The 27479-nt window shown below is 35.1% G+C and overlaps 1 protein-coding gene and 1 non-coding gene across 8 annotated transcripts in view; both read right to left on the bottom strand.

Moving 5' to 3' along the window:
• The window catches only part of CBLB (Cbl proto-oncogene B), a 210238-nt gene that overhangs the window by 78190 nt on the left and 104569 nt on the right, over positions 1-27479 (bottom strand). For all 7 annotated transcript variants that reach the window (XM_053918331.2, XM_053918329.2, XM_053918328.2 and 4 more), the window contains 5 exons: positions 24164-24320; positions 18841-18962; positions 15299-15436; positions 11906-11993; positions 9190-9321 (listed from right to left, as the gene is read on the bottom strand). In XM_053918331.2, coding sequence (XP_053774306.1) covers positions 9190-9321; positions 11906-11993; positions 15299-15436; positions 18841-18962; positions 24164-24320 — 637 coding nt within the window. The remainder of the gene's footprint in view (positions 1-9189; positions 9322-11905; positions 11994-15298; positions 15437-18840; positions 18963-24163; positions 24321-27479) is intronic.
• On the bottom strand, positions 16957-17063 carry LOC112320713 (U6 spliceosomal RNA). The gene has a single exon (XR_002976430.1). It is a non-coding gene; the product is annotated as a U6 spliceosomal RNA (small nuclear RNA).

Consider the following 27479-nt stretch of genomic DNA (forward strand, 5'->3'; position numbering starts at 1 on the left):
TAAAGTTAAAGATAATTAAGCACTATTAGAGCTATTGTACGGAAAACACGTAACAGACTTTTTAGCCAAACTAATAAATTTGTGTGTGCTTATCACCCAACTTCAACCATTATCAATTCATGCCCAATCCTGTTTCATCTATACATTTACGTGGTCCCTCCACTGTTGGACTATTTGAAGCATATCCTACACATTACATAAACTCATCTGTAAATGTTTTAGTGTGCATATCTCAGAAATACAAAATCTATTAAGATCTAACTACAATACAATTATTATAACTAAAAATGAGTCCACTCAACCTAAAACACCGTAGTCATACTATTTTTGAGCGCACTGCTTAGAATGTGTGAGCCACTGTATTTGACTACCGATGCTTTTCTTGGAACCTTCAAGGTCAATTTGCATTTTTTTTTTGTTAAGGGGTCTTACAATTTATGTCATATATTTCCTAACAAAGGGTAACTAAAAAGATTAAGTTTGGAAAGGGAAGGAGATAAAAGGCAATAATAGCATCCTGATAGTACAAGAAAAAGACTGGAAACAGTCTATTACAAAACCCAATTTAGGTTCTACTCCACCTCTCCTCTCTAAAATGCTATACAAATTAGTGGTATGTGTCAGAGTAGCAGTCTTATGAGTATATATCAGAAAAGACATCTTCTGTCAGCGTTATCTTTGTTGAGAGTTTATATTACTCACTAGATTAAAAAAAAACAGCTACAATATACATCCTTTTTGACTTGCAAACAGATTACATTGAATGTGTCTTAATGGTATTTACTGTAATATGAACCCATTACTCTTTCTCTGTAAACTGACTACTATCATATGCAAATTAAGTTTAACCATAAATTTTCAAATGCCACCTTGGTACTCTGCCCTGGTTCCTATTAGATGGTTGACTGACTATACATGAAGAATGCCTTTAGTAGGCATATAACTCATCAGCATTGAGCCTCAATAATTAAAATGATGTTTCTGTCAATATGCGCTTAATGCAAAATCAAGAAGCATATGTTAATGAAAAAGAAAGACCAATAAATACCCCTTTTTCTAGCCTCCAACATATTAACATTCTGAGAATGCTAAGAGGAAGTACTTGGGACTCCACCATTCTAACTGAATAAGGAGATTTCACTTCCTCAAGTAAGAAATACTCCCAAAACGAAAGATACAGAAGTTATCAGTATGTACTATATCTGAAACTTAACTATGTAGTACACTCATAATAGAATAATTCAGACTTATGCCAGCCCTCAATACTATAATTCAGCAATTTTAAACAAGTGTGCCATGGTACACTGGGGTTCCGCAAGAGGTGTGCTGAAAAATTTTACTACTTACTTTGTGTGTCATGAGATAAAAAAAGGTTGAAAATCACTGTGTAGGTTAATGGCATTAAATATTATATTTAGGTAACCTGAGAACAAATCAATTAGGACAGAAAAATAGAAAAATTTCCAAAAAAATTGATTTGCTTTCAGGATGATTATTGAGGACAAAATTTAATTTATGGTCAAACACTTCATGCCTTAACACATATACAATATACACAGAAAGCCTGAGAGGATACACAGGACTTCACGAGGCTCATTTCAGAGTGCATTTTATATCTTTACTGTACAGGTATGGGTTGCCCTGCCCTGGTGAACACCTAAGGCTCCATCCCTTTTATGTAACAGGCACACTGAGACAAAAAAAAAAAAAAGGCCCAAATGAAAGAACACATCAAAGCTCCAGAAAAAATACAACTAAGTGACGAAGAGATAGCCAACCTATCAGATGCACAGTTCAAAACACTGGTAATCAGGATGCTCACAAAATTAGTTGAATTTGGTCTCAAATAAGATGAAAAAATGAAGGCTATGCTAAGTGAAATAAAGGAAAATGTACAGGGAACCAACAGTGATGGGAAGGAAACTGGGAGTCAAATCAACGGTGTGGACCAGAAGAAGAAATAAAACATTCAACCAAAACAGAATGAAGAAACAAGAATTCAAAAAAATGAGGAGAGACTAAGGAACCTTCAGGACATCTTTAAATGTTCCAACGTCTGAATCATAGGGGTACCAGAAGGAGAAGAGGAAGAGCAAGAAATTAAAAATTTACTTGAACAAATAATGAAGGAGAACTTCCCTAATCTGGCAAAGGAAATAGACTTCCAGGAAGTCCAGGAAGCTCAGAGTGTTCCAAAGAAGTTGGACCCAAGGAGGAACACACCAAGGCACATCATAATTACATTACCCAAGATTAAACAGAAGGAGAGAATCTTGGAAGCAGCAAGAGAAAAGGAGACAATTACCTACAAAGGAGTTCCCATAAGACTGTCAGCTGATTTCTCATAAGAAACCTTGCAGGCAAGAAGGGGCTGGAAAGCAGTATTCCAAGTCATGAAAACAAGGACCTCCATCCAAGATGACTCTATCCAGCAAAGCTATCATTTAGAATGGAAGGGCAGATAAAGTACTTCCCAGATGAGGTCAAGTTAAAGGAGTTCATCATCACCAAGCCCTTAGTATATGAAATGTTAAGAAAAAGAATAAAAAATATGGACAGTAAAATGACAACAAACTCAGTTATTAACAACCAAACCTAAAACAAAACCAAAAACAAACTAAGCAAACAAGTAGAACAGAAATAGTATCACAGAAATGGAGATCACGTGGAGGGTTATCAGCGGGGGAGTGGGTTAGGAGAGAGGGGGAAAAGGTACAGAGAATAAGGAACATAAATGGTAGGTAGAAATGGTAGAAAATAGACAGAGAGAGGGTAAGAATAGTATAGGAAATGTAGAAGCCAAAGAACTTACATATATGACCCATGGACATGAACTAAAAGGAGGGGAATGTGGGTGGGAGGGGGTGCGCAGGGCGGAGGGTAATAAAGGGGGGAAAATGGGACAACTGTAATAGCATAATCAATAAAATATATTTAAAAAAATGAAGAAATAGGTATGAGAAATGGTTTGCTCAGAGCTACACAGCATGTAGAAATAAAATCGCCTATGGCGGGAGGTGGGTAAGCTTTCCAAAGTGCTATATAAATTTCAGATGGTGTAACTACTATAAAATATTCTCAAGAGCAAACAAATATAGTAAGATAACCAAGGAAACATATCTTAGCATCTGAAAAAAAAATCTGTGTATCCATAAGAATTCTATCTTATAATGAAATGAATTTAAAAACTGCAGAATTATCAGTGTATATAAACTAAGAATAATCAGAAACATGAGATATCTTCCTAAAGTGATACTATCAGTTACTATATTAGGAACAGTGATAACTAAAATTCCAGGCACTGTTGTAAGCACTAGCCATATATTAACTCATGTAATCCTATGGGATAGATACAGTTATTATTCACATTTTACCAAAAGGAAAATTGAAAGTTTACATAATCTGAGGGAGGTCACACAGCTAAACAAGACTGAATAAGAAATTACATCATAGAAGTCTGTTTCAAGATCCTAATCTTTCATCACTGTACTATCATTATATTATACAACAAAAATTTTAATTATTTTGTACAAGCTGCAAGTTTCAAATTAAAGAAGTTACTACAATCAATAAATATTCTATTTGCTCTAATTGAAAAGTCTCAACTTTTAATATGAGGTTACAAAACTTGTCCTACTAATTACACTATTCCTTGTGGTATTTTTTTAAACATAGTAACAGCTTTTCTTTTGAATATTTGTTCTTAGAATCCATTTAAAACTTTAATGCATAAAATTTATGAGTTTGTATTCTGAAGACATTTTATTTAATGGAGCCAAATTTTACAACACCTATTAAAGGCCCTTGTTAGAGCCAACTGAAAATGTGTCCGAAGTGTCAGTATCTGCAGTGAGCATCTATTTAACGTAGTCACTAGATCCACAGACAAATATTTCGTCTGTGAAACCAGATTTTAGTTTTTCCTATCTATCTCACCCTTTTCATTCCTCTCGTCTGTAGAATTATGAACTTTAGTTCATCACATTGTTACAACAAGAGTTTTGTCCAACTCAAGCAGCCCCTGCATTACTCCCAAAGTGAAAGAGGAGCTCCAACATTTTATCATGTACAAAAAGACCCGACATGTGATCAGACATAAATTCCAATTTATAACATTCTTAAAGGCAAATACTTACAGCACTAAGGTTACAAAGTTTTACTGAGGCTAGAAATTGGTTGCTTTTGAAGGAAGATGCAGTAAAAGGTTATTTCTTAGTGCCTTAAATGTGATGCTACTGTCTTCTCACCTGTCTTAGAGAACTAAACTTTTTTCCCCTGACAATGCTCACTAAATATAGGGCATCCATAAATCTCTTTAACCACATGTCATATTAAAATCAGAGCTTAGTGATTTTCATCTGTTGACTTTTTTGTGAATTGCTATTTTGAACACTCCTCTATCTTTCCTTTAAATTATTTTGAAAAAGTATGCAAAAGAAATAATCACAGGAAAAAAAACAATTTTACTTTTAATTGAAGTCCTTAGTAGTAATTCAAAACAAGGCAGCAAATGTCAATACACATGTATCCATTTTTATTTTGAAAGATATATTTGAGGAACATGGTTTTGAGTGTGTGCCAATCCTGAGCTCTGCAAGCTATTTTCTAGATTCCTGGGGGGAAAAAACGTAGAATGGAAACAATTCCTTACTTTACACTTTATGTGGTTAACCCTGCAATATCATAGATGCATAATATGCTACTATGAAAAAGGAAGATATGGAGGAATTCGAGATGAAGAAAAAGTATTTTGTTAATACCCATGGAATAGTGTGGAAATGAAAGAAGCCGTCCAAGTTCTATTGCCAAAGTTAGAACAGAAATACCACACCCAGTGTGACCCTATCTCAAAGAATGCCTCTAGAGAAGTGATGATTCAACTTATTTAGTATTCTTTGCAAACTCTGGCTTGCTTATTCAATTTATTAAATAACAAATGTTTCAGAAGGAGAAGAAAGTATCTGACACTTCAGAGGCATGACTAATGGACCATTATGACAGCAATTAGAGAGTAACGGCTTGCAGCCTGTAACAACTGCCACTACTACTGTGCATTTCTTAGGGTTTCCGTTAATTACCTAAAATTTAAGTCTCCAATGAATTTCAATTAAAGCAAAGTAGGGCATCAACTGGAAGGAAAAGCTGGCGAAGAACGACTAGCTAGAAGTTCACATAGGCATAATGTTTTACGGTCAGGGTTGAATATTTGCGATTGGACTCTCACTGATTTATCAGAGCTTCTTGGCAGACATACAGCCTTTGAAATCCTTTCCATATCAGCATGTTCAACCAAAGTAAGAGAAAGTAAGAAAAAGTGCATCTTATCCATAATTAAATTTGAAGGGTAACAGGATGTTCATTTTAAGCAATTATTAATACCATGTTCCTTTATAAGACTTACAGATTTAATTTTAACTTACTGAGGGTAGGGGCTGTTTCTTAGTGTTCTTAGCTCAGAGACTGGTACAGAACTCAAGACACAGCAGCTATTTAAGGAATGTTTCCTAAGTAAATAAATTAGCAAACGAATGAATGGATTTGAAATCATGGAGAATGATGGCTGAAATAAATCCATGTCTGCTTCTACCAAACCAGTTAGGAAAAGTGAAATAAATTATTCCTGTGCATAATTAAGTTTAAAAACTTCACTTTTTCTCCAAAGAAAAAACAAACATGCATATAAAACAAAAACACTTGGCTTTGAAGTCAGAAAATATGGACTGTAGACCTGTACCATTTTAAATAAGGAGAAAGTTGCAAAAGAGACCTTTTAACTACATGCACTCATATACAGACTTAATACTCATATATTTCCCATTACATTTATAGGTTTAGATAAAATGTTTGACACTATATTGCAGAATTAGGAAGATGTTCAATAATTTTGTTCTCTTATTCACCATCAATTAGGTTAAGTCCAGTGAGCAGCTCATTAAGGCTGCAATGTAAGGATTTTGGAATATGTAATATTAGTCAACTGCATTAACTATATAAGGCTTTTATTTTGATTCAATAATGGGGGCATTTGTGATCACATTTTTAAATGACTGTCAAATACTGCCAGTTCATACAACAATATGAGAGCTGCCAAAAAAACAGTTCTGCTGGTTAGCAGGAAGCACCATGGTGTGAAATCTATATGTAAATGTAGTAACATTCAGATTACCCAAAAGCAGAAATGTTCAAAAGTGGAAGCTTCCTTTGACCACTAAGATCCCATCGAGATAATAGAGACTGTGTGACTCTTTCTAACCTTGGCCTGAGAACAGTTTTCTTCAGGGTAGAGAAAACTTGAACAAGGGATCATGAGGCATGTTTCTTGGTGTAAAAAAGCAGTAAAAAGAAACTCAGTCTTGCCCTGACCAGCGTTTCTCAGGTGAGTGAGCATTATCACACAAAGAGAAAGGTTGTGGGCTGGCCAGGGCACACGCCTGGGTTGCATGCCTGGGCCCCAATTGGGGAACAAGCAAGAGGTAACTGATCAATGTTTCTCTCACACATTAATGTTTCTCTCCCTCTCCTCCTCTCTCCATTCCCACCTCTCTAAAAATAAGTAAATAAAATCTTTAAAAAAGAAACTCAGCTTTACTTCCTCTGCATTATATTATTGCAGGCAATAGAAGTAAAATAACCTGGGATCAAAAATAAGTGGAAAAAATCAAACTGAGAAGTTGAAGGGAATCACCCAACTCCCGAATGGAAAAAATTGATCTGATGTTTAAAATTCTTAGGATTCATTCTCAGATTTTGAGCATGAGAAAAGTTCTTTGATAAGATTATAGAATCTTCTCAGAAGGGAAATGGACAGAACTAAGACATTATAAGGGCTTTTTGCAACTGACCTACAGTATCAATGTCCTTTTATTTAATGTAATCTTAGTCCTCTTTTTTTCTTCCATTTACATAATCTATAGCATATAGTCACAATTACTAATGTGTACGTAGGTGGCATGCTTGCTCAGTGAGAGGAATTCTAAAATAGGTAAAGCAATGCACACTTTAGAGGAGAAAAAGGTAAATATACAAATGTTTATAATACAAATACAATGAAGAAAGAGCTTGCAGGAACATATATAAGAAAACTGCTTATTAATCATGAACTGTCTTGTGTGAGAAGAATTAAAAATAATGCTGAAATAATTCCTTAGCATACATTTCATTACTCTATATGGAAAATTCTATGATCAGATTAAGATGTTAATAACTTTAATCACTGGTGCCACGAGTGTGATTTCTTTTGATTATTAGTTCAACCTCTGAGTACTTATAAACGTGTCATCTTACTTAGCAAACTACTGTTCCATTACTACTTTCTTATATGGCTTCTCGTAAAATTCTACTCAGACTGTTTTCAGTGCTTGGCAATTTATGCACTTCCTCAATTTCTAAAAGTAAAACTGAGAAGTGGAGGTACTTCAGAGTAAAACACAAATAGCAAATGTTAACAATTTACAAGTATGACTGGACATATCTTCATAGAAGGCCATGGGATCAATGTGAAAAGCATGAAGTGAATCAAGGAATTGATCAGTTACTGGCGAGAGGAACTGCACCATTTGGAGAATGAACATACAGAAAAGTTGTAGCAATGTAAAGTGCAAAGAATAATAAAAAAACCAGTGACAACTCGGAAATATCCCCATGCCTTTTGCATATAATACTGCTATTACAAATAGTTCACAAACTTTAGTAAACTATATAGCTTTGACCCTGAAATTTTAAAAGGTATATCTTTCAGGAAGTACACAGAAAGTAAAATAAAATCTTTTCTTTTTTTTTTGTTTTATGTCCAGCTGTGCTCTTTTATTCACACTAGGCCACAGGTAAACAATTTTAAAGGTGTCTGCCAAACTAATGGGCGCTTCTGACTTTTTCAATCCACTTAACTTCCAAATACAAGTTAAGTATCAAGTTAAAGATGCCAAGTCCTGCAATGTGTGTGTTAGAGCAGCCTTGGAAGGACGCTCTATGGCTGTCCTTCCTCAGGCAAGGCAGAGGTCTGGGCTGAGGGAAGACCAAGGGCTGAGAGGGCTCAGGGCTAGGGTGAGGGTGTTGATTATATACTCAACTGCAATTTTTTTAAAAGGACTGAAATTTAACTATTCGCTTTCTAAGCCCCATCAACAATATTCACTTCAATATTGGCTGTGTTAAACAGCAGTTAAAAATGGTTTGATCAAAATATTTTGAGAATCCTCCACACTCAAAATTGGAAATTCTGTCCAAAGATCTACTTCCAATCTCACCCTGTATTACAGTTACAGAAATACAAGAAAGCCCTTGGGGAACCAATTATTCTCTAGGTCCTATTAAAAAACTCAAATCAGTTTACATTTACTGAACATTTGCCTAGAGAGGGGAATGCAGTTTACCTTCGCTCCTCCTTCTGCAAATTGAAAAATTTACTGCCTGTTTCTGTGGGAACCATAAATATTTGGGAGACACTTGCTGTCTGATTCTCCCATTTTAGCCTTACAGAGCAACCACAGATGTGTGTGAGACAGGAGCCGTACCTCCTCAGGAGAAGAGAGGTGGTTGAAACATGAACATATGGTTTATCCACCAGGGTTTATTCTGCTTTACCATCTGACCTAGTATAAGCAGAATCTGATCTGCAGTAAATTGTGTAAATATAGTTAACTGGTAACATGGATAAGTGACTTTCTGAAACAAATACTTTTACAGAAGTAGAACTACTTATGACTAATATAAAGTTATAGATGCAAAAGAAACAAAACATAAAGCACAGCAAAAAATCAAATTATAAACTAACAAGCAAAATAGAGAGAAACACATAGGTAGAGAGAGGCCTGACAGCTCTGGCGGGGAGGGGGGGTGAGGTGAACGTATAGGGTTGGACAAAAAGGAAAAGAAAGGACTCAGGGGCAGGGACATCAGGGTGGTGGTTGTGGGGGAGAGGCGAGTGGAGACAGGCGGAAGAGGGTATGGGGGAATAAATGGTGATGGATATAAAATAAAATAACACAAAATTAAAAAATAAAAAGTTTAATTCAACAAAAAATCAAATTATATAAATAGAAGAAACTCAAACATGAGTTTTTATTAACAACTATTCAAACAAAGCACAGTACTGTTTCCTGAATCATCAGATGAAGAGAACTGAAAAGATAAACACTGACAGGAAATACAAGACAGATATTCCCGCGGCTACCGAACCCTTGGTTGTACCTGCCACGCTGTGAGACAAGAGGTGCACATCAAATGGCCACAAGGCTCAATCTTGACATCTTTGTCGTTCTCAGCACAAATTTTACAGAGCTGAAAAGTGGAGCCCATTTCACAATATAATTCATACTGTTCCTGGAATTTGGGGGGCGGAAAAAAGCAATGTTAATGTATCTGCTGCATGAGCAGTTAATGTTGCATTTTCTCAAATACAATGACTTACAGGACATCCTCACTCTTGATCATGTCAGGGTTATGGTGCCATTTGAGACATGTTGTAAATTGGTAATAATCATTTGGTTTACAAAATAATTTTCAAACATATTTGAGCTTCCATTAGCAACTATAGAGGCTGGTTTTTTTACATCTTTGAAATATTTAGTGTTTTGTAGTATTCCTTTAGGAAGGGACTTGCTTAGATAGTCACAGTGATTCAAAAGACAATACTTACAATTTTAAAAATCAATATAATTAACTTTATTTTCTATGTAAATGTCATACACTCATCTAATTTTATTGTCAAAACACAAATATATATGAATATACGTGATTCTGGCTGCATTAGACTATATTTCTTAGATATCTATAGAAATCCCAGAATGGAAGAAAAGCAGCATTTGCGAAGCCCTTCCTTCACGTCAGGTACGGAGGCCCACATTTATTTTCATATGATTTCCAAAGCATAGCAAGATATACTGAACTTAAACAAAATACTTGAGGGTCAATCAGTTTAAATTTTTCTCAAATCTATAGTAAACTTCTAATCCTAAATTGCATGATCTTTTCCTAATCTTAATCACTTCAACCAAAAACTGTTTTATAAAAACTCTTTCTCTTGATTTACTATTTTAGAACATTTTGGCATAGTAAAATTGTCAGTGTTCAAATATTGAAAAGAACTGTTACAAAGGAGATATAAATATATTGATGTAAAGAAAATGCAAAAAACTGTTGTTTAATAGAGATACAACTATTATAGAAATAAAATTTGTTTAAATAAGACAATGTTCTAATCTAGAAAGTGCCTGTGTACTTGGTACTGAGTAGGATAAATAAATGACAATATTTAATGCCTAACCTACTAAAAGATCTTATAATATCAGTGAGAAAAAAATATATATACATACATAGTTTTACATATACACACACATATATTACTATGTAAATTGTGTCTACAATAATAAATGTATGTGTGACCATAAAAGTAATTTATTTTTAAAATTAAGGAACAAATAAAAGGGAGAACGGATCAGGGTAGAAAAAGATGAATCTAAAGTAACCCAATATAAATTATAAATCACTGAAGTCCCTAAAACACGTAAGTGTTTATGCTGGTTTTGACATCCAAGGGTTTTTTGACATCCAGATTGGTTTTGACCAATCTGCAATTATAAAAAAATTACCTAAGCTAAAAACCTAGATGGAGAATTTAATGCAATGTAAGGGGTAAGCTAGTCAAATATTTATGACACATTAAAGGAATGATACTATTCCTGGATATGTATTTTTAAACAATGGTCTTATAAGGAGGAATTTTATAAAATGTAAAATATTTTATATTTAAATATTATAGAACATAGAATCACTACATAATTTTAAAAATGGAAATCATATATTAAATTTTATAAGCTGCCCACAAAGCTGTACATGTGTCAACAGTATGTTTCATATAATATCAAGACCACCAGGACTAAAACCTAAAGAATCCGAAATAAAATAAAAAATTATACATTGTCTTCCCTCAAACCTATAATTTCTGTTTCTTATTAGATTTTTATTTATTATACAAAGCAAAATTATACATGTTATGAGATATTTTAAGACTAGATTATACGTGAAAAGATCCTTTCCTCCTCTCCCTGACTCCACAGACATTTTTGCCTCCTCAGTTAAAACAGTGTAATGAGTCTGGTGTTTCTTTATTTTCATTTTTTTTTAAATATATTCTTATGTTCATATTTGGTAATTTCTTAAAGAAACTGAACTTAATGTAATTTTACAAAATGAAGTGTTATATAATTGAACTTTTCATAACCAGAACGTTTTTACATAAAATACAGAGATGCCCATGTGAGACTGGACAGTTACTACTGCCCTCTCACTAATGACTTCATGGTATAATACAGTATGAGTGGTGTCTGTGTTTTACCCTACAATAGAATATTCAGTATTTTGTAATTTTTCATTTTTATGAAACATGCTGAAGTGAACACTGGTGTACAGAGTGGTGTGTATATGCAACTGACAAATACATGGAATGCAGAGTCAAAGATATTTTTATTTAGATTTTGATAATTACTGAATGTCACACTCCAGAAAGGCTTTACCAGGTTATACTCCCGCTCACAATCTATGAGGCTGAAGAATGTGATTATTAACTTCAATTGGCTTCACTTGTTCATTCGACTCTAAAAGCCAAGGCCTATAGTTATCCTCATCTGCTATGGAGTTTCCTAAGACTGTGGCTCTGCCGTATTTATCTTATCTCCCCCCAAAATAACAAAATTATATGGAAAGGAAGACTTAACAGCAGAAATTTTTATTTAAAAACTGGAAAAAGTAATGTGTTTTCCTTTAAAATACTCTTAGAATTGCTTAGGTTATCTATTTCATTAAGTACGTGTACATGATTTTGGTTCTAGCATGATCAGAGAATCTTATTTATGGCAAAGGTATGACAGACACTTATAAATTATAAATACATTTGCACAGTCCTCACCTGTGTAACTTTTATATGATCATGGGGTGTAGGTTCACATAATCCAGTTAAATCAGGATTATAACTTCTCCCATCAGGATAAAGGTAGCTGGATTATAAACAGAAACTTTATTACTATAAACAAAGAAGTTTTAATTGCAATTAAGTTATTTAATAAGATTCTTTTATATTCAATCATACATTTGGACATTTCCTTTTTTATGTAACTTATATCAAGAACCTATTCTATCATTATTTCCATAATACAGGTTCTGGCAGAAGTATCGCCTTCTTGAGTGTGGTTGGTAGGGTAACAATATGGGTATAATAATTTATAATTTTAATTTGAACATTTCACCTAAAATGTCATATGGGTGTGCTTGAGTGTAATTTTGTTATGTTACAGAATTACATGCTTACGATTTTGTAATAAAAAGGGGAAGTATTTGTGCTAGACCCTGTAGTATGTTACTCTTAGTATGTTATTTTTTAAAACATTTAAAATCTAGAAATCATTTTCATGTAAGAAATACATAATGAATATGGACTCAGCCACTAAGCAACGGTTTTCAAATAAATACCCTTACTATATGTCTGTTAGGTAAGTTGAACATTCGTGTCCCTGGTCCCTCATGTTCTATTCCAATATACTTTGAATACACATATTTTTGCAAATATTACACCTTTCATCCAAAGTGCAGTTAATGTTAAATGCATCATTTTACATCATGCTGAACTACACAAGGAGAGAAAACTGGAACTAAAGCCCATGGCTTCCCCCCAGAAGTCACTCGGACACTTGCACGGTGTTTCCGTTTCCCCAGTCTCCCGTCCTGTCTCCACCTCACCTTCCTCTCACCCAACACTTACTCACGTGTGCATGTGCACGCACTGAAAGAAATTAGAACGTGTTACAACTCTGTGTTTCACTTACTTCAAATCAAGCTACAAGCAGAGTGATTTATAAAGTTCCATTATTAGAGAGAATTGAAATAAGAAATAAAAGTTATAGTAATAATGTCATCTTGCCATGTTAAAACCATTTTTACTAAGAAATACACTAGGATACAGTTTATTGTGTTGGTAAATGCCTATTTTAGGTTTTTTTAAAGACTTTATTTATTTTTAGACAGAGAGGAAGGGAAGTAGAAAAAGAGGGAGAGCAACATCAATGTGTGGTTGCCTCTAACGCACACCCTACTTGGGGACCTGGCCTGCAACCCAGGCATGTGCCCTGCTGGGAACCGAACAGGCGACCCTTTGGTTTGCAGTCCAGTGCTCAATCCTCAGAGCCACACCAGCCAGGGACTATTAGATTTTTTCAAATGGCAGTATTACTGCTGGATATTGTCAATTTATTAAGTATTGGTTAATTTTGTTCAGTATCTTTCTGTTTTAGATGGCCTAAATGAAAACTAAAAATATACTATTACAATGGTGAATATTTTAAAGGGCCAACCATACTAAAACCACTCTCTGAAGTAACAAAGAATATTCATCCTTAAGTGAAGAGTCTGTAAATATGTTAGTGTTAAAATACACCCAGAAAAACCTGAGGAAAATGAACTTAGAGAACAGATAATTCACAAATGGTAGGGAACAAATCAGATAAATTTCTTAAGATTTAGGAAAAGAAGCTGACTACATCTGAATGTGATACAAATGTAAAGTGTCATTATGGAGATGGAATAAAAGGCTACAAATACTAAATGAGGGGTGGTAAGCAAAAGTTGTTTTAGTAACTTTCTTTTTATACACTAAAGTGGCTAATTTAAAAAATCATTATTATAACATTTTGATCATTACACTTCAAAAACACGTAGAAATTCTAGGAAAAAGTCAGAAATAAAAGATTACAACTATGACAATAACGTTGTTAAGAACAGGTTAAAAGGCTCTTTTTATTTAATGTATAAAGGGCAAATCAATGGTTACTGTCCTCATTAAACCAGGATGCCACTGACGAGCCCCTTGCAAAGGCAGTGAAGAAAGGAAGAATCCTGGCTGGTTATGAAAATAAATGAATCACCTGTGCCACACAATACTGGATTAACTCTTAGAACAGCTGACCCTGGTGACAGCTGGACTAGATAGATGTACCCCTCCCCTATTTTTACTGATCTTAAAACAAAATATGATCTAATTAATATAACATCTATTTTAATCTCATCTGAAAATGTATTTTAAAATCATATTAAAATTTCCATCTGATCTATTTTTAATGTAATCTATCCCTAAAGTAAAAATTCAACTCCCCTGAAAATGTGTGTGTGCACGTTTGTGTAAACATTAACAGTTAATTTTCATAGCCCAGCAGAGGCTAGACTGCTGGTTACAAATCATAGTTTGTTATTTTTCATTCAGTTTTGAAAAATACTGGATGGAAGGCATTGTAACAACCTAAATAAACTACATCAACTAACAGAATGCCCACTCATGACCTCTACTTATAAATTAAAACTTTAAAGCAAATTTTCTTAAAAACACAAACCCTACAATCACAGTGAATCAAAGGTACACACAGGAATCTCTGCTGCACTAGCGGTAAAGCAGAGAGAACAGAGAAGAGCAAATTTATGGTAATTAAGAGAAAAAGAGAGAACACACTTAGTACCACAGTTTGTCATATAATTCTTACATAACTATTTCTAGAAAGCTCACAACTTAAAAAAATGTATTCTTTTTCTTCACATAATCCCATCACTTATTTTTTTTTCTTTTTTTCTTTTTTTGCAATTATTTTCGGAAGATAAGACGTAAATCATTTGCTCTTTACTGACTCGGGGGGATCTCCTGCTGGGTTTCTATCACAATCCACGCTGCAGCAGCTGAGTCACACATGTCTCTGTGTCACTCAGCAAAGCAAAGGGCCGTAGAGTCAGTGAAAATACAACCAAAGGACGCAATGGCGTAGGACTAAACAAGTGACAGATATATTTACTACAGAGGGACTTACCAGGTTGCCTACACTTTGTGGGTGGGCAAAAGAAGGTTCACAGTTGTTCGTATGGAAAATAACACAATAGTTAATAGATAATACAAGAACAAGCTGTTCAGCATACTCACAACTATAAACCTACCTTTGCCCACCCCCGTGTGTGTGTGTATGTACAGTTTTATACCTATTTTAAAACAACTTTTAAGTTGCAACTTTATTTCCTATAAAAGATATAAACTCACTGTCATTTCAGTCTGGACTTTATTTGCTAGAATATATAGTTAAGTTCAAATAATTAAGTTACCTTAAAATGGCTATTTTAAGAGAGAAACAGTAAAAACTAAGGAGCATCCACTTCTTATTCTTGAAATAAAAAACCACCACGTCACAGCCTCACTACCCATTCTCTCCATCACAGAGCAGCCTGTGTTTTTCTCAGCTGTGAAACCGCCCTGACACCCATTTCTCATACTCACAATCCTTCCCTGCTGCCATCAATCAGGGCTTGAAATAAGGGCTTGTTATGAGGTATGGTCTGTAAGATATTGCCATCCCCCGTCACATAGCCAATGGCCCACTGTCCCAATCTAGTGCAGCTTAACCGGAAAATGTAGCTGTAAAACATGGGAAAAAGTATGTTGAATCACATTCAAAATGTATATTAGTACTACACAATTTGTTACATTTTTTAAGCAAAAAAATAAACAGAATCATTTAGAATTCCTGATATAAACTTCTTTCTTCTAAATCATTTTAACACTGTTGTACTTCTCCATTTATTAATCTGTAACAGAAGCAGTGACTGTTTCATTTAAATATCTCCAGAGTTACATGAGAAAATAATTTAAGTTGTAAACTATCAAATGATTTATTGCCATTTCCAGTAGGGGATACTCTGTATAAAAGTGCTGGTGGTAGGAAAGAGCTATGACATAAATCATTTTTGGAAAGTAAAATAAATAAGTAAAACTTTAATTTGTCCATATCAGGCAGAAATTGATCTAGTTTCTACTGTGGAATTCAATATTTTATAATTTAAAAATTATGCAGTTTTGGTTGTTAATAACTTGTATTATTGTTTAAAAATATACTTTTTCTTTCAAGTATTTAAAAAAGAGCTGACCTATGAATCTAAGAACCTCCCTTTGGTTATAGAGCTTTTCGAAAGAAGTTCTCAGAAAAGTTTAAAAACATTCTCCTAAACAGCCTAAAAACAGAATATCAACCTTCATTTATTAGCATCCTTAGTCACGTAAAAAAATTCCACACAGCCTGGCTGGTGTAGTTCAGTGGATTCAGCACGAGTCTGCAAACCAGAGGGTTGCTAGTTTGATTCCCAGTCAGAGCACATGCCTGGGCTGCTGGCCCTGTCCCCAGCTGGGGGCGTATGAGAGGTGGCCACATATTGATGTTTCTCTCCCTCAATTCCCCTCTCTCTAAAAATAAATAAATAAAATATTTTAAAAATATTTATATTTAAAAAAATTCCACACAGACTGATAACTGCCAGTTGTATCCCAAATTAAGTACAACCTGAAGAACCCAAATGTCCTTGGAAAAGCCCCAGCTATTTTCTTTACCATGAAACCAGAGTTGGAACACTTTCCAAGACAAAGGACCAGTTAAACAGATATATTCTGTAAAGCAAATATTTATCAAAATTACTTGATTTATTAAGAGAGTTTTTCTAAACACATTTTTCAATCTCCATCACATTTTACATATTATATAATTTACCACAGACTAAACATCTCATCTTTAACTACCTAAAACTTAAATCATTACAAAGTAAGTTGGGAAGAAAAGGAAGACATCTTTCCAAAGAGCACTATCTTTTTATTAAGAAAACTATTCCAATAGTGATGAGACCTGGCTTTTGCTTCCAACAGTCATTAACTATCCCCAGATCTTTTTTAAAATAGTATTTTTTAAAGATTTTATCTATTTATTTTTAGAGAGAGGGAAAGGGAGGAAGGGAGAGAAACATCACATCAATGTATGGTTGCCTCTTGAGCGCCCTCTACTGGGGACCTGGCCCACAACTCAGGCATGTGCTGGGGACCCTTTGGTTTGCAGGCCGGAGCTCAAACAACTGAGCCACACCAGCCAGGGCCATCTCCAGATCTTTTTTTTTTTTAATATGGAACACTTCGCGAATTTGCATGTCATCCTTGCGCAGGGGCCATGCTAATCTTCTCTGTATAGTTCCAATTTTAGTATATGTGCTGCTGAAGCAAGCACTATCTCCAGATCTTTAAACAAAAGACCATAAAAGGGACTCAGTTTCCTTTATATTCAGAGAATCGAACAAGATAGTTTCCCAAATAACTGCTCTATTAAATTGGTAAGATTGCAGGATTCCACCCATATCACATCTTTCAGACCATACACCAGGAACAAAAAAAAAAAAAAAAAAAGACTCTGATGGCAATCTAGACAGTAAAAAATATGGAAAATCCTGGCTTGGGAGATCCTTGGATGAATCAGAATGACTCACTGAAGCCACTGTGAACGTGCAAAATACCTGACCTACTGCCATGGTCACAGAGAGAAGCAATTCTCCTTAATCCTAACAGAAAACTTCAACATGAGCTAAAGCGTTTTCTGCACCCAGTGCCTTCTTTTCATATACCATACAAATTATTAAATATAAAAAGGGGAAATCTTCATTATAGCAAAGAAGAAAGGCATCAACAATATTAGCTTGTACTTGAAAAGACTATTAAAAGACACATAAGCACCATTTGCACTACAAATCAAACAAAAAAGATATTAGAAAAAAAAGGTAGACTTAAAAAAAGCAACCAAATTCCTTCCTAAAATGAAATGACCCCTATAAGAAAATCAGGACACTCATGGACACTGAAACGGTATCTCCTTACTAAAATGAGAGGCTGTGAGGACGGGTCTCCACTGTCATCACTGCCACACCCAGCACTTCACTTGCCACAGCACCAATGGCTAGTCTGGGCCTAATGCGCTCCCAGTTAAGATGTGGGGAAAATGCATGAACAGGAATGAGACATGTTCTGACCCCAGATTTGCCATTAGTAAGGTGTGATTTCTTGGGCAAAGTCAAAGGAACTGACCAAACCTCTGTGAATCTCAGTTTATCATGTGGAAAATAAAACAAATTCTACAGCTGTAAAGAAACTTGGAAGAATGGAGGTTCTCATGGACATAAAATTGGCTTGGATTACAATAATGGATTATAGATATTTATGTAGTTACATGTCTTCATATGTACTCATCTGTTTATCACAGAGGCAAATTGAATGTCTTGAAAAATAATTTAAAAGTGAACATGGAACTGATACTCAAATACACACATGCAATTTTTAAATTATATTTTATTGATTATGCTATTATAGTTGTTCCAAATTTCCCTCTTTGCCCCCTTCCACCCAGCAGCCCCCCACTCCCTCAGGCAATCCCCACACTATTGTTCATGTCCATGGGTCATGTGTATGTTCTTTGGCTGCTCCATTTCCTATACTGTACTTTAACTTTACATCCCCATGGTTATTCTGTACTACCTATTTGTACTTCTTAATCTCATCTCTTCATCCATTCTCCCACACCCCCTCCCAACTGGCAATCATCAAAAAGCTCTCCATGTCCACGATTCTGTCTCTGTTCTTGTTTGCTTAGTTTGTTTTTAGATTCAATTATTGATAGATACAATTTTATACACAAACACAGGTATCAAGAAAATAGTCAATATGCTAATATTCCACTCCAATTTGAAAATCAGAACTCTGAGATCTAATAAATCTTAGATCTTAGATTTGATGTAAGTTCATCAAATTACACAGTATTTTCTTTCATTTTATGAACACTAAGTTTCAGAAGGAGCACAAGTTATCCATTTAAAGGATTCACTAAAGCAGCACTGTTGGGGTGTATTAGCACTGCCATCCCTCCACCCCATGGGTTGTTACTGATCTACTTAGAAAAGAGTCAAAAAGGACTCCGGGTCGTCGTTACATCACGTAACGTGACTGTCAGAAAGCCTTACCTGCCCGGTTTGGTGCTGTATTTCTGCAGTCGGGCTTTCACTTCGTCGTAGGTGAGAAAGGCCATGTAACCCGGATGTGTTACAGCTAAAAAGTTCCAATTCCGTAAAATAGAGCTCCAAGGCTAAAAATATAAACAACACATATTATCCAGATAATATCAACTATCAATTACATAGCAACCCATCATTTACTACAACTTACTGAAGTTCTCCTGGATATTTTTAATGTGAATACGAGCTTAAGTGGCTTAGGTCAACTTTTATTATCCAATAGTAAACATACAGAAATGTATTCTCTTTTTAAAAAAATATAATTAGGTAGAAAACTTTTCTTAGAAATAGAAAACACAGAACAAAAAGAAAAACCACACAATTTCTTACTTACAAATATTCCCAGTAGAGCACCTGTGATTATTTTAAAACTTAAATCACATCACTTTTCTGTTCAAAACCGTCTAACTCTGAGTAAAAGCAAAAGTCCCCATAAGTGGCCTAGACGGACCTATACAGGGTTGACCCCAGTTCCCTTTCTTCCCCTCCTGCTGTGATACCACCTGCTGTGACATCTCCCACTTTCTGCTCTACTCCAGGCACGCAGGCCTCTTCCCTGCCGCTTGAACACAGTTGTACTCTCTCACCCCACAGCCTTTGCATTTGATGAATCCTCTCCCTGAATTCTTTCTCTAGATATCCATGATTCCTTTCTCCAAATGTCACTTCCTCAATAAAGCCTTACCAGACCTCCCTTTTAAAAATTGTTACCTCTCATAACATTACTTATCTCCCCATGTGTCCCTTTTGCTTGCTACTATACCTGTGGGCATTTCATTTTATAGAACAAGAAGCCATATCAGAGAATGTAAGTTGCTTTACACATTAACCATAGCTACACAAGAGCAAGGAACAAGCTTGTCTTGCTCACCAAAGGGACACCGGCACTGAAGCACAGTGTCAGAAACCCAGCGATCACACAGGGGCCCTTGTTGAATAGCTCCCCTCGTTAGTGACTTGTCTAAACGGCCTTGACTCCTACTCCAGTGTTCCTGTGGTAACATACCCTGTACTCACGTTTGGTTTATGCTTGCACAATTGTAAAATTAGAAAACGTTTACAATTTAGTGAGTTATGTAAAAATATTTCCCAGAAATAATACACACAAACACTCACACAAGGTTTGTATCATTCTCTCTTTAATGTGATTAGTTGTCCCTCCAGTTAGTTACCATGGCAAGAGAAAAAAGGCAATCAGTAACACACAACTTTGCTCGAGGGTGTAAATGAATCATCTCTGCTGTATTTTTAAGGCTGAAGCTACATTTTTTTCCTCAGGGAATTGGCAGCATACTGTGTCTGATGTGCCAGATTATTAATTCAAATCTTCTACATGACAGAAAAAAAGGTAGTTTATGTTGCCAAGTGAAAGTTGTAGAAATAGTCATCTTAGAAATGATGCTGGTAGAGAGCTTTTGCTTTTGTTTGTTTTGACACTTGTTCCTCATTATCGTTAAGTGTTTCAAATTTATAAAGCAGAATTCGTCAAATATTATATCCGTTGAGATGAGGATAACAAGGGCAAGAATGATTAAGTAATGAAGAGTTTTTTAACCTTTCCTGACAAATAATATCTTTAAGGCATTAAGGCATTTCCCCATCAAGTTGAAATATCTAATTGGGCAAAAAGGAGCTCTATAGAACACTATTATGAAAGCCTGGTCTACATACTTGAACAAAATATATTTTTAATGTTTTTAAGGCATGACTAAAAATTGCATAAACAACACTTGGAAGAAATAGCAGCATATGTTTAAAAAAAACATACCAAAAAACAGAAAAATACCTTGCTATTACAAGCACCAAGTTGTGTTTTCTTTTATTTGTTCTACCTCCCTATCTACAAATGGCAAAATATTTGGGTCACAAAATAAAATATTTGGGTCACTTCCATTAAAATCCATACAAATTAATGGAAGAGCCATTTCTTACAAATGCTGAACTTTATGGACAGCCAATGCAGAGATCAAAATACAAGTAAAAAAAAATGAAGCTTGAGTATTGAGCCAACTACTGCATAATTCTTAGTACATAATCCAGAGGGCCAGCTTCTAACTGCAAAAATATTTACGTAATAGAAAGAGTCTGTGTACTGTTTTTCCTGTGAATGCAACCCACGGTCAGGAACACGTGGTAGTTGTGTTGTTGCTTTTTTAAGTATTTTGCCAACTAATGGTTTAAAGAAGGCAAAACTGAGTGCTTTAGAAAGTAAGAATTATTTTTAAAGAATTTGTTTTAAAGAAAATCTTTTCACACACATTAAAACAAAATTACTTGGAAATTTTTAATGACTAATAATAAATTAAGGAAGTGAATTAAGGAGATTAGACCCTCCATTCTCCCAAATTCTATCATTTTCAAAAATAGCCATTTACAAAATTACAACTTGTACTGGAAGACGGGCCTCAGGTGGTCTGTCCAGATACTTTTTCTTATTACTTGCTACAGTGAGTGACTTTCTTCCTCTTATTTTTCTCACCATTCCATTGATGCTGTACCTTCCAAACCACTCATCCCTTATCCTGCCATCCCTCAAATGTATTGCTCGATTTCTCAGCAACCTAGTCTTCTCCAGTTGTGGGGGAAAGTGAGGGAAAAAGGGAACAGCAGCCCCAGGGAGAGGGAAGAGAGAAGCAAAACCCCTGTTTTTCCACCCCAGGACATTAATACCTGCCAATCCCAGGTCTCTGAACTACCTGGAGAGGAGAAGATTAAAGGCAGAATAAAGAGGAAGAAATACGGAAAGTAGCCATTGCAAGTTCTTTCCAGTGACTCCCCAAAATTTGTTCAAGTTTTGGCAAAATAAGAGAATGAGGGAAGAGATGAAGAAGAAAGGGTAACCAGTAACTAGTATCCAGTTTCTCACTTCCTTTGCGTCCTAGGCATTTTCATCTCCTAGCCTCTGCTGACTCCTTCTTCAAACTGCATGCTAGTTCTCAATGTCAGACTCCAGTCCGAGACAGTACCCTGCCCACTTTCAGATCCCACTCTGCTAAACACCCCACATCTAACAATTCAGAGCTAGAGGAATTCACTGCTAATTAACCCCCAGCACCACGGCTGCAGAAGGACGTGTGTTCATGCAGTTACAGTATGCACAAGCCACACTTTCACACAGAATACACAATTATGACTTAAAACTATTACTCAATTTTTAAGGTGTGTAAAAAAGAAAAGATCAGTAAAAGTTAATACATCCACTTTTCTATTCATAGAAGCAATTTTATCATTTTAAAGTACATGTATGATTACTCGTTTGAATAATGAAACCAAAAGAAGTGAATAATCTCAGAAATATATAGGGGCTAATGAGAGTTCTTTAGCTACTTCTGTATTTGTGTGTTTTAAAAGAAATTAGGCATTCTCTGGTCCACAAAGAAGCATTTAGTTTTGTTATCTAAAACTTTTCACAGTAGCTCTGCTTAAAAAGATTGTTTTCCTCTCCCATCCCAATGAGCATAAACAAGATATACATAACAGCATATTAAGATAATTTGGGCTGTTTTAAAGTGAAACAGCTTTTAAGAAAATATATGCATGTATTAAATACCAGTTGGGGTACGTGTTTAACCAATATTAAGTTGCCCTCATACTTTTTTTAACTGAGGTATTCTAGCATTTAACAACCACACTAAAAATCACCCAGGCTCCCCACCCCCCACCTCTAAAAAAACCACAGTACTCCTAGAATGAAGAGTTAGGCTTATGAAAATAACCTTTGTTCTCTTCCTTCACAAGTGGAAGAAATAAATCCCCTAGTGCTTAGAATATCTTTGTACCATGTTAAACAAGGGGTTTGGAAATTATCAGAAACCTTTAAAGAAAGGCTAAGTTCCATTATAAAATGATCATTATCAGTTAATACGAACTTTTTCTAAAATTTATCTTAAAATTATATAAGCTGGGAACCTATACATACCAAGGGAATAATCATGCAACTGCTGTAAATTGAAAATAAGCAAAAGGACACTTTTATAGTCATTTATCTAATATCTTATCCTATATGCTTAGGCAAAATTATGACTTTAAAGTTGTAATAAAGTAAAATATATTCTGTGAGTATTGTTGACAAGAGTTAATTTGCCTGCTGTTAACAGGTTTTTTCATAAATTAAAAGTTAATCCCACGCAATCTTGCTTTCTCACATAAATCAGTCACCCGATCCTTGCAGGCCAGTGCGGAGTCACAAATCACAGGCGCAAAATACTTACAACATGGCAAACATGAAAACCAGTATTATACTCTTAACATTTGTTGCAAGCCTGTTTCAAACAGAATAAATCTTACTACAGACTAAAATAGTAAAAAACTGCATCAGAATATAAACAAGCCTGACTTCTATTTTCCTCACTTAAATATAATTTATCATAAAGATTTTAGGAGGGACGCTTTCATTATATGACTATTTGAATCAAATTTGGGGTCTTTATGTTTTGGGTAAGTCCATTAAGACACACAAAAGAGTAAAATGATAGCATCCAGCTTTCATCATATATGACAGCTGCTTCTCTGAATCGCTATGTAAAGGCAAGTATAAAGGACTGGTTTTAAAAAAACCAATAAATTACACAAGAAGGTTAACCTCAAAGTCATATACATTAGGGAGAAAACAGAAAAAAAAAGTCTTAATTTTCCAAAAGAGAAATTTGTTAAATGACCTATTATATTGATGGAATATTATGCAGCAACTGAAAATTAAAAGGTATATTGATGAAAAATATTTTTGACATGGAAAGATGTTCGTATCACGTGACTGAACGAGCAAGTCAAGTGGCAGAACAGTACACCCAGAGTGATCTCCTATACAGAACAGGATAAATGTGCTGCCTATTTCCAAGTTTACTAATTACCTTCTCACCTAATGAATGCAGAGAAAAACGAGAGAAGTTGGGATACAACCCCAGCAAATGCCCAAATGTAAAAGCTGCATTGTATCAATTATTGGGCCAAAAAAAGCCTAAGAAAGTAAAATGAAAAACTAAATAAGGAATTTAAAACAAAGCTCTTTTGCATGAATCTTTCCAGCACTAATAAGCAACCATTAGGTGCATAGCACCTGAGAGTCCAAACAAACTCTAAACTTACAGCACTGGCCAAAAACTTACTTCAGTGGCTGGCTTTAAAAGTATACACTACCAAAAATGAGACTATTCCCAACATACTTGTGTGTTTGTGCCTGTGCACGAGTGTGAAAGACAGAAATGCATACACACAAATTCACGTGCGCACCACACACACACGAGAGGGGAGGATTAAGTGAATGGAAACTTACCTGAAATAGCCTGGTAAAAATATCAAATTCAAAAACTGAAATGTAATCATTACAAGTTAAATCAATCGTTGATTTTAGAGCCATTGCTTCCAGGCCAGAGCTAATTTGATGGACTTCATGAAGGCACTGTCTAAATACTTTCCATGGCACGATAGTTCTGTGCAAGGAAAAAAAAAAAAAAAGAATAATTGAATCAGTGCCATTTAAGACATACCTTCCACTGAAATAGCAAAATTCAATCATAACATTAATATAATTGCATTGGTACTGAAAGACAAATAGTTGAGAATATTGCTCATAATTTAGAACACATATAATGGGTTTTGCTAACTGGATTATTTTCCATTTGCTAAGAATATGACAAAAATCTAAATCAAATTTTCTCTCAAATAGCACTTGACTATCAAGATATTTCTAAAAATACATGTGAAAGAAGGTATCAGGTCCAAGTCCTGTATGTCTGACCTCTTTGTGTATACAAGATTATTTTATTTAACTTAGAATCAAGTTAAATTTCCCCCCTCTATTTATTTCCTTAAAATAATTACAAGACAATGGGTTCATATAATAGAACCCTTTGTTCATGGAGCCATTCATCTACCGTTTTGACATCGGTGGAAAGTCATTAAGACATTTCAGCCACCACCCCAGTGTTTTCTGCAGATGAAACGCACATGGGATCTAACCTTTTATATAATGCAAAGGGAAATCTTAATATTTTTTAGCAACCACGCAATATCTGTCACATGGAATTTTATTTTTAAACATTCACTAATTTATTTGTATTAAATATCATGTATCAAAAATTTTATTAGGTAATGCATTTACATGGTTCAAAAATTTAGAACAGCATAGAATGGTATCAGGGAAAAGGTTCCCAACCCATCCCCTACCTGACCAGTTTCCAACATTCACCCACCTCCTCCCAACTCTGTAAACAAGTAATACTGATTATTCATTTGATAGTTAAGTTTCCTCCTTTGGAATGTTAAATGTCTACTCCTGAATAGGTGGAAGAAAGAAATTATTTATATTTTTAACATTTTAAAGCTGCAGTTTTCACAATGTGACAGCTATATGTACAAGAGTTATCTATATCTCTTATACACGCCCTCTTGTAACATTGCATATATTTAAACCTTGGGCTTTTCTTCACCAGTATCTCTTCGGAAAAAAGACTCAGGAAGAACAGACTAACTTGGTCCCATCTTATCCCAATCCTCTCGTGAAATGTCACGTAAATGCACAATTTTCCTATTCATTCAATAAGCATCCACTGCTGGGCTTGTCAAACCTGAGCATGCGTCAGAATCATTGAAAGGGTTGTTAGTACAAAAATTGCTGTTTCTCAACTCAAGATATTCTCATTCAGGATGACTGGTGGGGCCTGAGAATTTACAGTTCAAACAAGTTTCCAAGAGATGCTGATGCTGCCGGTCTGAGAACAACATTTGGGAGTCACTGATCTATTGTATCTATTGATGTCTAAGGCAAGGCAAGTTTCTATGGAGAAATCTCACTATGGAAACACAAAATGCCACCTCTGTCCCTGAGAGCACACATTTTCAGGGCATAAATAAGATTGTAATACTAAGGAATACAGAGGCAGAATATTTAAGGAAGTGCTGGAGGAATTCCACAGGAGTGCTCTGTGGCAAGATGAATAAATGAACGGTGAGCCAGGCTTACAACACTATGCTGCAGTTACAAGAAAGTTTGGATCTAATAGTCCATTAAAAGAAAAAATATGAGGCTGAATACATCAAAAGGCTTTTCTCTATGTATGAAAAAAAAACAGGAAACCACAGAGAACCGAAGAGAGACACCACATCAGACACCATTTAGAAGAAACAAACATCAGGCTCTGATTAACGTAACCAAAATGTTGCTGTTTTAAAAGAACAAGGAAAACTTTTGATAATAATAGAAGACTACTGATTGATAATGAAGTGTAAATATGCATTTTGTCCGGCTTCATTACAGTTACTGTGAAAGTACTGATGATTAAGAAGTACATTTTTCTTTTCAAAATTAAAGTTCCAAATACTCAACACAGAAAAGGGATATGAACCATGATAGTCAAAGTAAAAAAAAATGAAATTAAAGAACTACTGATGTAAGAATGGTATATGTTTTATCTTTTATATAGAAATGCTTTAAAAATTGTCTTGTGTATAAAGTATAAAAAGTATAAAAACTGATCAACTAGAAATCTTTAATATCTATTCCCATAGAAAATCCTCATCCCCATATTTAAGGTAGACACAGATCATAATTCTTTTGAATATGCAATAATTTCCCAGAGCAAATTTTTGTTGAAAATGTACACATTTCTAATGTTGCCGTCGAACACAGCACTGAGGAACAATTTACAAAGGGGCAAGCTGTATTTCCACAGTACTTACATACATGAGACTTTCTCATAGTTCGCTTGTGATAAACCTAACATTCAAACCAGCATTTGCTGGAACTTTAATGAAGGGTAGTAAAAGGAAGTAAGTAGTAAAAGGAATTAAGAAGGGCAGTATTGGCTAACTTCCTATACACAAAAGTTTGTACAACGGATACCCTTCCTTCCTTTGATCGGCTGAGCTAAACACCACCGCGGGGAGAAGGTGAAGGGGATGGTGGGGAAGGGGACACATGAGTGAAAAACAGAAACAGACTACAGTGACAGCTTTAAAAAAATCATTTTAAAACGGTTACACTAAGAATCTAGACTTAACAAAGAGGATTTCAAGTTTCTACCATATTCAGTCCTGAGGTGAGTTCGGGGGAAGGAGAAAGGAAGATGTGAAAGGACTTTCACATCTTTAAATTAAACCTTATCAACAAGACAGAGTGTTGGTTTCTACTACCTCTCTCCCTAGAGATGAAGAAAGTGAGAGAAAATGTTGGCAAATTGTCTTACAAATACATAGAAACATAGTGTGCTGGGTGAGACCTGGGGAAAGGAAGGAGGAAGAGAAAGAAAAAGAACAGAGAACATACAAGGGCCATCTAAGTTTTAAGATCTCACCAATTCAGAAATACTTTAGTCCGTCCTTTCACTGCTTACAAGTGGGAAGACTTCGAAATAAATGATGGCATGCCATGAACTAAGGTCACCACAGAAAAAGATGCATATGCCACGGGTACCCCACGGGATGGAGACCCATGAAATCAAAAATTACATTCTATTCATCTTTGCCCAAGACAAATGAGGCGTGTGACTAATATTTGTGTTTTCAAATTAAACTCTATGCAGGGAAGCCATGAGAGTCTTTCACAGAGAAAGAGCCGAGGAATGTGAACTACCATTCACCTGCTACACAGA

The sequence above is a fragment of the Desmodus rotundus genome, chromosome 2 (assembly GCF_022682495.2).
Source record: "Desmodus rotundus isolate HL8 chromosome 2, HLdesRot8A.1, whole genome shotgun sequence".
NCBI classification, from domain to species: domain Eukaryota; kingdom Metazoa; phylum Chordata; class Mammalia; order Chiroptera; family Phyllostomidae; genus Desmodus; species Desmodus rotundus.